Source organism: Ochotona curzoniae, unplaced genomic scaffold, assembly GCF_017591425.1.
Source record: "Ochotona curzoniae isolate NIBS_2020 unplaced genomic scaffold, NIBS_Ocur_1.0 contig_1071, whole genome shotgun sequence".
Classification (NCBI taxonomy): domain Eukaryota; kingdom Metazoa; phylum Chordata; class Mammalia; order Lagomorpha; family Ochotonidae; genus Ochotona; species Ochotona curzoniae.
The window spans coordinates 474,467-489,318 of record NW_024464939.1 but is presented as its reverse complement, the minus strand read 5'-3'; the positions used below and the strand labels follow the sequence as shown (position 1 = coordinate 489,318).

At 37.1% G+C, this 14,852-nt stretch overlaps 1 protein-coding gene across 1 annotated transcript in view; it reads right to left on the bottom strand.

Moving 5' to 3' along the window:
* Positions 1–320: 320 nt before the first annotated feature.
* Positions 321–14,852, bottom strand: part of LRRC69 (leucine rich repeat containing 69) — a 92,978-nt gene continuing 78,446 nt past the window's right edge. Inside the window, exon 8 of the mRNA XM_040992792.1 lies at positions 321–425. Within this exon, the coding sequence (XP_040848726.1) occupies positions 321–425 (105 nt within the window). The remainder of the gene's footprint in view (positions 426–14,852) is intronic.

The window sequence follows — 14,852 nt, the reverse complement described above, 5'->3', positions numbered from 1 at the left end:
TTATCCCAAAAAGGAGGACAGGGATCAAATATGTCAGGAGAGAATAACACTTGCCAGACAGGTCTTCATGTTTCTGCTTTTTATTTGGTGTTTAAACCAAAAATAATAATAATAATAATAATAAAACAGCATGCCTAAAATCTAAGAAATCTAAAGGTAGTGCTTAAGCCACGATCTTTATGGCTGAATTATTTTTCCTTTACTTGATGTATTGACGAGAGAACAGCTGTAGCCAGATGTCATAAGTAGAACATAATATTTGTGCAATGCTACAGAGCAATCCGGTGAGGCCCTGAAGGAGCATCTGACCTGCTCTAGGCTTACACAATGCCAAAGAGGTTATCACCACGCTGAGTAAAACATCTGTAAGAACAAACAAATACTTGGAGAGGTATCAGTTGTAGATTTCTGCTTATCTTGCAGTTCTAAAAAGTAAAGATTAAAAATTAATTTAAGACAGTGCTCAATAAACATTTGATTATTTCTTAGAAGTTTCATCACTGTAGCTATGCTTGATTTGTTCTTTTCCCACATACAAAGTAACTAGCTATGAAAGGCACACACAACAATAAACAAAATTTAAATGTTAAAGCATTATATGTGCTTTGATCCAAACAATATTATGTAACTTAATCATAAAAGATTTGGAATGGGGGGAAAAATACTACAGTCTATGCGAATCTGACTTCTGTCCTTTAGGGATGCTAAGCTGTCAATCACCACACATTTTCTGGATGCTCCAATGAAAATTTTATTTTTTCTTGTTCAACACCCATCTTCCATGGAAATGAAATCTCCAAATAGTCTTGGTTCACTATTTGCAATGTTCACTAAGAACCTTCAAGGCAGAGTCTCAGGTATATTGCCGATTACAAAACTTGAGGTTTTATGTTTCAAATATTTCAGATATTTCTTCTCAGTGCACAATGTAGGCAGTCAAAAGTCCTGTTAGCCCACTTGTCATACATGTCCAAACCATTTCAGTTTCAACTAATGGCAATCCTAAATGCTTATCATTTGTATGCCTCATAATCAACTTCTGATATCAGTGTAGTTCTTAGTGAATCATTGATAGTCTTAATTGGCTTATAGTGCTATTAGACTTTACCATGAAACCCACGGGCCACAATCTTCACAAGCCATAATGAGGGATTTAAACACTCTTCAGTTTATTTTTCCACAGAAGAACTTGATAATTTATCAACGAGGAGCCAAAGTCCTACTTAATATCACCTTCACCTCTATTCCCAATAGTGATATTGTTTATCCCGGTCGCTAGATGTTGTTGTCTCAAATCGAATCATAAAAACGAAACTAGCACTAAAAAGTGATTCTATTCCTATTGCAAAATATTCATAAAATAATTCCTTCTCCATCAAAATCTCTTAAAACTTAACCCAAAAAGGAGGACAGGGATCAAATATGTCAGGAGAGAATAACACTTGTATGAAGACAAAAGTGGTACAGAATATCTTTTTTTTTGCAAAGATGTTAAGCTGATCAATCAAAAAACTTACTCTCCACAATGAGATCACATCTATCCAGCATATCCAGCATGCATTCCCCATTCTGAGAGAAGAAAGAACAGATCTTCCTCCAGTCACAGTTCATACAGTGGATGAATAAGAAAAAAAAAAAAAAACAATTGATCTCACTCCCTGTTTCAATAGAAAGCCATGTCACTCTGGCCCAGCCAACAACTTGCTCACTTACCTTTGACAACCAGGATTTATCCTAGGTAGGCACCTGACCCAAGCTAGTTCCTTGAATGCAAAGAGCATCTGTTCCAGTCCTTTCTTTGATATATTAAGAAAAAGAAGATCCTTCTCTGCCCACAGAAAGCACAAATTAGGAAACTACTGCCCAAAAATGAAGTGAAGACAAAGGAAAACTAAGACAATAAAAAGGACAGACTCCTTATAATAATAAAATCAGGAACCTGACCTAGTCATGACTCATTACTCAGTAATGTCCAACACCGGGCCTTCTTCATTGTTTGAGACAATGTATGAATTCAACAATTACCTTTGATAAAGACGACCAACAAATGGAATCAACGGATATTCTACATGTCGCTAGGCAAAGTGCCAGAGATATAAAGATGCATAGCAAAATCCCTACTTTTGGAGCTGCCCTAGCATCTAGTTGGAAAGACAATAAACACAAAAAATAACTAGAAACATATGGCTCCATTTAATGATAAGTTCTGTATGACTGCAGAGAACACCAACACAAGCTGGTATTAAGCAAGATTTCACATTTAAAAAAAAAAAGAAGAAGAAGAAATTCATCTGAATTTTTGCGGTGCAGCTAGTCTGTAACTGCCTGGAGAGGAGGCAAAAGGACGTTTGGGGAAGGGTGAACCATTAGAGCAGAAATTCAAGAAAGTGCATATTGTGCTGCAGAAACGCACAACGTAATCAGTAAATCATCCTTGAAATGTGATGTCAAGAGATATCAGCAGTAGATACATCATTCCAGGAGTAAAAAGAATACATAAGTGTTTCTCTAAATTAGACATATTGTATATGTTTAAATCTCCTCTAGAGGAAATAATATTGATTCTCTGAGCAGATTATCATAATCATGAGTTTAAAGTCCTCTTGGAGAACTAATGAGAATCGAAAGATAAACATGGTGTTTCTATTTTCTGCACTTGCGACAATGCTCTAATCCAACAATCTCTTCCTTTCTTCCTTTGTAATAGCTCAGCTATAATAGGCTACAGAATGTAAATCTCACTGCACACATTTACCAAGCTCTTAGCTTAAAAACCTAAACAAAAGGCAAATACATGGAGAAATAAACATAAAGAAGCAAATGGAGCCATAAAGTCATTCAAATCCTCATGAGGTGAGAAGTTTATAGTCGAAACTATTAAAAGCATTTTCTATTTCCAGTGTGGTTTTAGTCATTCACCATGTGCATTAAGAAATTGTATGGGAAGAATCTGGGTTGGCTCTTGTTTTGTCGGCAGGAATGCAAAGTGACCATGTCCCGCTTGCCCGCTCTGGATAGGCTATAGTTTAATTCATTAGAATAAAGTGAATGTTTTGCTTAGCATTTTCTAAAAAAAGTTTTTTTTTTCTGTGAAATAAATATGAAACTTTATTGGTGATTATTCTTAACTTATACTTCCAATTTGTAGTATATCTCTCAGAACTGGGTTATTTTCTGAAATATTTATGGAGAAAGAATATAATTCTTTGACAAGAATGCTTTTCCATTTGCACGAAAAGAAATGATGAAATATCGTACCACTGATTCCCACTTAGATTTTTATTTCCATTGTTTGTTGGTATGGCATACTAGGATATTTCAACAAGTTTGTGGAAATAAGATTAAAAGGTAAGTTTTATTTCCATTGTTTATTGGTATGGCATACTAGGATATTTCAATAAGTTTGTGTAAATAAGATTAAAAGATAAGTTTATTTGGGTATACAAAGTTTTGAAACTCATGTAAGCTTATTTTATACCATAAATTTTCCATGAGCTTTTTGAAGATTCCTCAAAGTTCCATCTGAAATGAATGTGTTGCAAAGCACCAATGATACTGTCTTGTAAAGGATCTCTCTTCACAGATCTAAGTTAACAAATTTGTATGTCAAAGGCAAAGTTTTCACTATGGTTGCTGTTTTCAGAATGAAATTAAAATACAGACTTAGCTGTCATTTATATCAAGCCAGAGAAGAGAAAAAAGAGTTGACCTACGATTACCATGCTTGTCCTATGAAAGGATCTCATTTCAGCAAAAAGCCCTAAAAAGTGAAATGCTACACTTAAGTTTAATTTTCATTCTTGACTATTTAATGAAATGTATTGTTTCTTGACACAAGCAAAACAAACAATTATATTCTATTCCCATTTAGGGAAAAGTAGCTTTCAATTCTACATTTAAGTGCGTTTTCTAAGTTTTATGTCTCTTGAATGGTAGAACTGAGACATTTTAAAGACCCATTTAACATATGGCTTGGTGACAACCACTGCCATTTCTTAAACTTGAGAAATGAAAAAGTATTAAAGTGAAGTTTGAATAAGAATTCAATATTATGTGAAACACAAAGAAAAGAAAGAAAAGGATAGGATGGTTTTGGATTTCCCTGGAAAAGTGTGGTGAGCAAAGTAAGGCTCCTGCAAAGATACCCATGACGTGATTCCTGGAACACTGTCACTTTATCTGACAAATGGACTAGCAAGATATAATAGTTAAGAACTTCAAAATGAGGAGGTTATCTTGAATTATCTAGTGGCAGTGTGATCACAGGGTTTGTGCAAAGTAGAAGAAGAAAACTATAAAGTGATGGAATGAGAAGAATTGACTTGCCAATGGAGCCTGGGAGGAAGAGCAGATGGAGGAAGAGAACCACAAGCGAAGCATAAGGAAACAGACTCCGCTTCAGAACCATCAGTTTTAAATATGGCCCATGTAACCTTGACCACCACAAGATAACAATGTGAGCTTTTATTTTACCTACTGGACTTTACATAAGGCAATGCATTCTTCATAAGCCAGTAGGTTTATGAAAACTTCCTACAAAATGAACAGAAAACTAAGATATTGTGTCCCACTGGAAATTGTAAAGTGGAACTATTGCAGCCCCTCTCCCTCGCTTACTCTCTCATGGAATTGAGACACTTTAAAAATAGAAGAGATGTTGGTATAATCTTTCATTGTCCACATAGGAAAGATATTGTGAGAAAATGGGTGATTAACTTCGGTCACATGGTTCAAGACACTCCAAGTCCACTAAATTCTAGATTACTGTATTGTAGTATGTCTTCCAGCCTCTTTCATCAATAAAAAAAAAAAAAATTGCATTACAGTTGAATGAACCTTGCAGAACAGTTTGAAAGGATAAATATTGTTGGAAAGTGCTTTCAAATAATATATAGAAGCACAATGCTGTTCCAGTTCTCCAGTTTGTGATTAAATATGTGCACTGAATTTTCCACTTTTAATTTAGAACTCAACATGTTAGGGTGAGAGCTGGTATCTGGTCTCCCAAATATATTATCCTTTGGACTCTTTTCTCCTTCATGACACCAATTGGTTTCCCATCTTTCATCAATCCACAAATTTTGCTCTCCATCCTTCCTTCCTCATATCTCCTCTTACTCCATCATAAATCAACTTTATTGAGCATGATTCCTATATCAGTCCAAGTCCGTTTCTTCTCTGTGTATTGAATTCTACCCATTTAAAGGATGTAAGTACAAGAATGTTTCTGGGTCTTCTCCAAGCCAGATAACATTCACTGACGTAAATATCAAATGTGCTTTGTAGTATTAGAGCAATTAGTTTCCAAGCATTTGGTTTTTGTTGATAGTTTTATTTTATATCTTTAAATTCACATTTTAAACCATTTGCGACAGATGAGGTCCCCTCTTTATTTTTATTGTTGTTTGCAGTCAGTTTCCCACTAAAAGTAGCTTCTCAAATATTTATGGAGTAACTGGAAATAATTTTTAATAACCAAGATGAACATTCAAAGTGTTTGGTACCACCCGTGGGTACAACTATGAAATTAACTGCTCCCACCACACATAGAAAGAGTAATAGTAGATTTGGAATTGCTGAGGGAAGTCCTGATTTTCTGTTCTTTTTACAGCTATTATTAATATCCACTTTCATTCTGAAAAGCATTTTTACTTACATGATACACCCACACAGAATTTTGGATTGTGGTAAGATCAGAAACCAGAAAGAAAAATTCCAATTATGTTCCAGCCAGTTATATAGCTAAGCAGCCTTCAACTGACCCATAGAGAGGCGTGTTTGCCACTCCCACTCCTGAATAGTCAGTGTTTCCTGAAGTTTCCTTAGCAGGTTGAGACATTTTAGTGACATACAGGTTTGGATACATGAATTGAAGTTGAACAAGGTTTAACATTTGTAAAGAACAAACCCATAGATCCTGATTACCGCTGTGACTCTAAAGATTTATTTTTTTATTATTTTTTCATTGGAAAGGCGGATATACAGAGAGGAGAGACAGAGAGGAAGATCTTCCGTCCGATGATTCACTCCCCAAGTGAGCGCAATGGGCCGATACTATGCCGGTCCGAAGCCAGGAGCCTCTTCCGGGTCTCCCACGCGGGTGCAGGTTCCCAAAGCTTTGGGCCGTCCTCTGCTGCTTTCCCAGGCCACAGGCAGGGAGCTGGAAGGGAAGCGGGGCTGCCGGGATTAGAGCCGGCGCCCATATGGGATCCCGGGCGTGCAAGGCGAGGACCTTTAACCACTTGCGCCACCGCGCCGGGCCCGACCGCTGTGACTCTAGCCAGCAGGTTTAAGAATCAAAGTTCTCTAAATGAAAAGAGGATTCAGAGTTCTCATAGGAGTTAAAGTAATTATTACAGAATGAAATAATTCATTTATAATTATTTTTGTTATTTTCTGAATAAAATAATAAGGAACATGCCATTTGAATTCTTCATAGCAATAAATATGCATTACTTTTACAACTGTTTGGAATTAGAAATGTGATGCTTCTTGAACTTCTTGATTCCTAACATGTATTAAATTGACTAATCAGGGCATGCGTTTTAAAATTTATATTCATTTTCACAGCTGACTGATTGAAATGATCAGTTTCATAAATGAATGTCAGCGGTGTCTTAACAGTAATAACTTTTTACTGCAAAGTAAGATTTTCCTCTATATGTAATGAGTGGAATTATTAAATGTAATCTGATATTATGTTTCATTACTGGCAGCTTGTCATAAAAAAAGGAATTAAGGCTACAAATTTTCATTTATTTCCATAAAGTAGATGAACGTTTCTACTCATTTGTAGAGAGACTTATTCAGTCTAATCTCTTTCAGTGTAGTTTTAATTACATTACATCATTCAATACAGGGTTGAGAGTTTATGTTTCAAAGTGTCCCCTCCCTAAGCCCTTCAACTTTAAAGGAATCTGGGGAAATATTAAGTTTGACTAATGAAACTGTAAAAAATGAAAACTATCAAATGCACAAGATCACTCAAGTGTTTGGAAATTTTTTTTATGAACTATACAGGTTATCTCTAAGTCACTAATTTAAATATGTCCCAAGTCAGTAATAACACAAAAAGGATTATTTTTTGTTGCCATTTCAAAGATTTCTGTCCTTAGTCATGAATACTGAAGTATCAGTTGCATTAAAATTATTTATCAACTCTGGTGGCAACCCTACACTATTTAGAATAAAATGAAATGCACCTGAACAAATTATGGTGCAGTTAAACAGGCAAGGAAAAATTTTAATTCACCACTTCCAATTTCCGTCTCACTGCTTCCTAAGGCAAGTATTTTATCACATCACAAATAATAATAAGTTAATGTTCAGTAGTTTCTGTGTATTATGTTAAGAATAAAGACAATTATCATCCTCCTTCCAGTACAAAGCCTGTTAAGGGCAGAATGTTGTACCACACACTGCAAAAGCTGTCAGACATTCGTATTATTAAATGTGTTCTCCCTTCATGAAAACTCATTTACTAGAAATCTCAGCATACCCAAAATTCAATTCCTGCAAAGATAATCTGGATATTAAAGATTTTTTTTCATGAAAATGGAGGCTCCAAAGTAAATACTTTTATATGTCATCTCTGTCTAAATTCAAAAAGCAGCACAAAATCCTAACGACATGTAAAAGAAACTAATGACCGATTAGGTTAATCTATCATCCCCATGCAATTTATGCACATCTTCACTCTGTAATGAGGGAAGTAAACAGCTTCATTTAAGTTGTTTCAACATCAGAGCACCTGTAGTATATATTAAAATCTAATTTTACCAATTTTAATAATTTTAAATATCCTTAAATTTGTTCACAATTCTTTAATTTATTCCATACACTTATTCTAGTTCTACTGTCATATACTTTTTCACTAGCATATGCTTACTAAGTATTACTAATTTTAAAATAATTTTAAGTAAGATAGAATGATTGCCTCAAGAGGCAAGATGGAGGCATTAGGGTACAGACATGTTTGATATGATGGAGAATCTTCAGATAGGATGAAGTACAAGAAGCAGTTTACAGAGGGAAATAGGGGTCAGGCAGTAAGCAGGGGGTACCCGGAGACACCCTGGACACAGGGAAGCAGCGGTGGAGGCAGAATAGTGTTGCAGTGGACAGAAAAACCCACCAGCAGTGGGTGAGTGGCAACTCAGACTTCGGTGATCCAGGCTCCGGGGATCATCTCCAGCACCAGCCAGACATCCAGCAGTGGTATCCACTCAGCTCTTGTGACAACCATGTGGGAGCCTGGGCCCACATGGGGAACTTGGGAGGTGAGTGCAGTTTGGGACCTGCCAGTTGTGCTGGGTGACTTGGACCAACCACAGGCAGAGAAATTGTAGGAGACTCAGGGTGCCATCTTGTGTGGAGAGGCAGAGCATAGAATTGATGAAATAGCCCAGAGGAGGCTCGTTTCTGCCTCATCACATGGAACTGATCCAGTGAGGAGGGTAGCACCAGCTTCACTACCTTCAGGGTCTGTGCGGTCCCTGGAGATGAAAGCCAGTAGCCCCAATTCTCTAGCAGCATCCTACCTGCTGCCATCTTGTGTAGCAGGGCAGCAAGTGTGGACTTCAAGTGAAAGTCCAGAGTGGGCTTGTTACTAGTTAATTGCACCGAGCTGAGCCCACAGAAAAAGCAGTGCCAGCCTTGGTCCCTGGAGCTGACAGCCAACAGCCCCCTGATCTTTGTTGGTGCCCCTAAGGGCACCATCTACCACAGAGAGGAAAGACTTCAGAACATTAATAAACTGCAAGAGGAGCAGTGTAAACTGAGCATACACTAATTCAGTAGTGCTCAGACAAAAGTGTCACAGGACCAGGCACTGTTACACTAAAGGGAGGACAGCTGAGCTGCCCAAGAACTAACCTGGGAACAAAATCACCTCCATCTTAGAACACTGCACAGGTTCCAGAGAAAAAAACAGCCTCTGCAAGGCACACCACCAACTCACTCCAGGAGGAACTCATAATTATCAGCGAGCAGGTGTCCACAAAATCAATGCAGCCTATAAAATCAGTGCCATCGACAAAGCAATCATTCAGGACAATAGTATTTTCCAAATCCAGGGCAGTGGTTGAACATAAAAAACAACTTGTAGCCATGTAGGTAATGCATCTTACAGAAGATTCCATCAACCAGAATGGCAACTACAAAAGGTAAAAGAAGACAAAGGCACTATGAATGTTACTGAAGACTCTCCAGCAAAGGAGCAACAACTTTGCCCACCCTGAATTAACTGAGAAAGACATTGAGAAAATGGGAAACAGAATTCAGAAAACTTATCATAAAGCTTCTGATCAACAATGAGAAGCACATACAACAGTTCAAAGAATTTAAGGAATATGTTACACAAGAAATAACAGCAATGAATCAAATCAAGGCTGATACATCAGAAATTAAGAACACAGTAGAGCAAATTAAAAGTACAGTGGAGAGTCTCAAAAATAGAATGAATCAGGCAGAAAAAAGCATTTCAGAATTGGAAGACATTTCCTGTCACCATGAATAAACAAACAAAAAGCTAGAAGTAGAGCTGGGTCAAACTAAAAAAAAAAAAAGTATCCAAGAATTAAAAGATATGATTAAAAGGTCCAACATAAGAGTTATGGGAGTTTCAGACGGTGCAGAAAGAGAAGTTGGGATTAAAGGTGTATTCAATGAAATACCAAATGAAAACTTCCCCAATCTGGGGAAAGAATTGGAAAACAATTTATAGGAGGGCCACAGAACTCCAAACAGAGTTGATCAAAAATGAACTTCACAAAGACTCATGATAATCAAGCTCTCTTCAGCTGAACAAAAAGAAAAATATCTTTAATGTGCACATGAAAAAATTTGAGTGATATATAAAGGAACCCCAATCAAACTCATAGCTGATCTCTCAGAGGAAACACTACAGGCCAGAAGAGAATGGAGTGACATAGTCCAGATTCTAAAAGAGAAAAAACTTTGTCCCTGAATAACATCCTGCAAAGCACTCCTCTGTCATTGAAAATGAAATAATTTTTTTCACAATAAATAAAAACTTAAAGAATTTTTCTCATCTAAACCCGCCCTACAAATGATACTCAATGATATTCCCATTGAAAGAAAAAAAAATAGCAACTACCAAAAACAAAGGCAAATGTGGAGAACATCCCATTAAAAGGCTAACAGAAGACTCAATCATAGAACAACACATTACTAAAATGACAAGACTAAACAGCCCCTTAATCATAATAACTCTGAATGACTTAAATTCATCAGTCAAATGCCACAGAATAGAGGACTGGATCAAAAAGCAAAACTCAGCTAATGGCTGCTTACAGAAGACATGTCTCACCAACAAAGATCAGAGGAAATTGAATTAAAGGATGGAAAAAAATATTCCAAGTGCGTGATAAGGAAAAACATGCAGGTGTAGCCATTCTTATATCAGATGATATAGACATCAATGTGAAGAACATCAAAAGAGATGAAAAAGGATACCACATAATGATCAAAAGATCTATTCAGCAAGGAGAGATTACCATAAAAATGTAATAATAAATGTATATGCACCAAATGCCAAAGCATCTAGCTATGTGAAAGAATATTAATGGGTTTAAAGGGAAAAATAGACTCCGATATAATCATAGTGGGAGACCTTAACAACCCATTAACATCAATGCACAGATCCAAAAAAGAGAAACTGAACAAAGAAACAACAGAACTCACCCAAATTCTAGAGCAAATGAGCTTAGTTTATATTTACTGAACCTTTCTTCGTACAGACAGAGAACACGCTTTTTTTTTTTTTTATCAGTGCATGGAACCTTCTCCCATTAGCTAGCATCGGTATCCCATTTGTTTCTTCAATCACTGTAACCCATGTTACATTTTTAAGGCACTTTTGCTATTTTTATAATATCCTATATGTAGTTGGTAATTTTTTCTCTTGTTTCTTAGTTAGTTTATGTAGAAACAAATTTTTATTATTTCTGTATTCCTATATGTTTACAATTTTTTTCAGTGATGACTAATGTTAACTTGTGAACTCAGATGATGCTGGTTTCTGAACAAATGAACCACTAGGAGTGGTTACTTGTGTTGGGCGAGGCGTTGTGTGTGTATGTATGTGTTTAAAATCCTTTCAGGAATTTCCTCTATCTATCTGCAAGTCAAGGAAAAGGGCAGAAGACAACTCTTCTGATCTCCTACTTCTGTCTTCCAGAACAATGACACTAAGTGATTGCTATTGAAGTTCCCAGGCTGTGGCAGCATGTTAGGGCAGTTCTAGCCAACAATTAAGACAGTAACATTCATATTCCACATGTCAAAAGCCTCCCAATCTCATACTTCTCCCAATCCTCACATCTAGTTAGCTTCCTATAAACTTTCTGCAAATTAATTGCCTAACATTGCCTTTCCATGGGTAATTTCTTACCTAAAATGCTGTGTACTGGTTCTTTATATATACTATAATAAAACTTTTTTTATAACTTTTTTATTGGTAAGGCAGATTTACAGAGAAAAGGAGAGGCATAGAGAAAGATTCTCTGTCTACTGGTTCATTCCCCAAGTGGCCACAACAGAGCTAAGCCAATCCAAAGCCAGGAGTCAGAAGCCCCCTTTGGATCTCCCTCACAAGTTCAGGATCCCAAGGCCTTGGGACATCCTCCACTGCCCTCCCAGGCCACACCAGCTGGGATATGAACCAGCACCCACATGGAATCCAGTGGATGCAAGATGATTAGACCATCACACCAGACCATCGCACCAAGCCATGTGTACTGATTCTTTATTCTATGCTTTAAAACACACTTCCAAGTAATGTCTCCTAAGACATTAAAACCACAACAAGCCTTCACCTCATCCCAGTCAGAACACTTAAAATCAGTAAATGTTGGTGAAATGTGGGTCAACAACGGATTCACTGTTGGTGGAAATGTAAACTAATATCACCATGATGGAAGATAATATTAACATTTCTCCAAGATGTTAATAGATTTACCATATAAAAAAGCCAGCCTCTCCTGGGAATTTACCTAAATAAAATGAAATCAGCATATGAGAGTTACTTATACACTCATGTTTGTTGCAGCTTAATTTACAATATTTAGGATACAGAATCAACCCAGATGTCTGTTAATGGGTGGATGCATAGAGAAAATGAGGAATAATTCACTATGGAGTAACAGTCATAAACAGAATGGAATTCTGTCTTTTGCAATAAAATGGAAACAACTAGAAACCATTATATATAGCAAAATAAGCCAGACTCAAAAAGATGAATATCATACAGTTTCTTTGATATGTGGTAGATAATATAAAATGCAGTAATGAAATGGTCACCTTGGGGATATGATGGTCATTTTTAGCCCGTGTTTATAGTCTAATGGAAATGTGGTTTTTGCGGTCTTTTTACTTTTATTTATTGCATATTATTGTTAGTGGTAAGGTAAACCTGTAAAAATAAAGTAGATTATAATTATGTTTGTGCAAATACTGTTGAAGATAGAGAAGAGGGGAAATGGTTCTAGGGAGGGGAGCATGGGAGCAAGAGATGTACGATTGTCTTCTTGGAACTGTCCTGTGGAACACACGAAGTCTGTTCTCTTTATATTAATAAAAACAATAAAAATGAAAATAATCCTAACCTTTATTATGCATTCTATCAATATCAAAATTAATTTCTAGGCTAGGCTCCAAGGATAAACCAGGGGACATCCCACTTAACTCAGATGCCTTCTTATAGCACCCAGACAACCTCACGTCTACTTATCACAGGCATGTAAGATCTTAAAACAAAAAATTCTCCTTATTCAATATTTATTAGGTGCTCTTTGTTCAGTGCCCACCATCCAAGCACTGCCTATAAATAACATCACCTATCTTTCAACATTGGTTCCAGTGGAAGTCAGGGCTGAAAACAGAACCAACCCAGCGACTGCAACCACCAGCTGATGGGGGTGATAGACTGTACGGGGCCCTGTGCTTGCTAGCACATACAAGAATCTGGTCTGGGAACACCTCAGACAAAGTTTCTTTGGGGATCCCCCATATCGAGCTTTCAGACTCAGAACACTAACCATCAAATGACAGAGCACAGAGCCAGTCAGTCGACCACCTCAGGTATATGTTGGCAATGAGAATACTGGGCAAACGGAGACTATAGGATGGACTATGTCAATCAGTGGACTCTGCAACAACCACATCGTGCTTGGAGTGGTGAGAGTGGCAGCAATTCAGAACTGTTGAACTATCAGAATCACTTGAGCAAGACCCTCGTATCATGCCCCACACCTGGGAACTGGGATGGGTGGGAGACTGGGTGGGGCTTCTCCCTAAAAATCTCCTTTCACATCAGATATATTAAGGAAACAATATGGAACTCATTGTCTTACCCATCTTCCTGTAGTGCTCGAACCTTTTTACCCTAATAATGTCAAGATTGTCAAAAATAATAAATAAAAAAAAAATCTCTTGATTGTAACAGTCCTTTCTAGATGACAATGTGAACAATTTACAGATAGGCCACATTTGTAATCAGAATTACATATGTACTCCCGACTGAGGACAAACATACATTCCTATGCTCATTTTCCCAGTGTTGGTCCTTTCTTTTTCTTATTTGGTAATGCCCAGCCAGTTTTGACCTCTACATTTTTTCTCTACCCTTACTTCAATGTTCTCTTTGGCTTTATTACCAACTTGAGTTCCACTGAAGAGTTTGACATTAGCCCTCATTTTCAGCAGCTCTGCCAACTTTTCTCTATATTTGATATAATATATTTATAAGTCAATAAAAATGAGTCAATATTCAAATTCATATCTCCTCAGCAGAAACAAAATATGTAAAGGACATATAAGCTGACCTTGTGTAATGGCAAGCAAAAAGAAAGCTGTTCTAGAATTCCTTGAACTCGGGTTTAACCACAGCAGTTGGATATCAAATACCAAATCATGTCATAGGCTGCTAAGTCCCATGAAGACTTCAAAACTTGCTGTTATGAAAACTGACTTAGTTATTTTTATTTGAAAGGCAGATTTTACAGAAAGAGAAGGAGAAAAGTCTTCCATCCAATGATCCACTGCCTAAATGGCCACAGCCACCAGAGAAGAACTGATCAGAAGCTCTTGCTTCCTCCAGGCCTCCCCCAGAGGTGCAGAATCCCAAGGCTGCTTCTTTCCCAGGCCATATCCAGGGAGCTAGATCTGAAGTGGAGCAGCCGGGACATGAGCTAGCACCCATATGAGATCACAACACGGCAGGTGGAACATTAACCTGCTCTGCCAGCATGCTGGCCCCGATAACATAAATTTCTTAGAAATGCCATGTATGTCCTTTCTCAATTATTTAGTATTTTTTAATAAATGAAAGTTCATATACAAAGACGTGACATCAGCCGGGTGATCACATGTCATTTTAAAATTACTTAGTTGTCTCAAATGTTCTGGTATTATGTTCTGACACTGAGAGAAAATTTTAATACCCCAGCTGCAGCTGACTTGTACACCTTAAATACCACTTGCCCTAGGAATACCAATAGCTTCTAGATAATACTTCTGTGAAAATACCTGATAACCAGGGGGTATGATTCCCTGATCTCATTTTACTGGATTATAAATGGGAATCTATGCTCTGCTTCCTGGAGTAAGCAGGACAGTATGGAACCGCCATAGCTAAGCCTGGATTGGTACATCTGAAATAAACTACATGCTTTGCGATCCACAAATATTGTATTTCCTGTAGATACTCCTGAGAAAGAGCTACCTGTCTTTTTTCTGATGGACACATTATTTTATTACTAGAACTCATTACTTGATAAAAACGATATAATCATTCTAGGTAGACTGTCTCCATGGCTTGCCAATTCCAAATT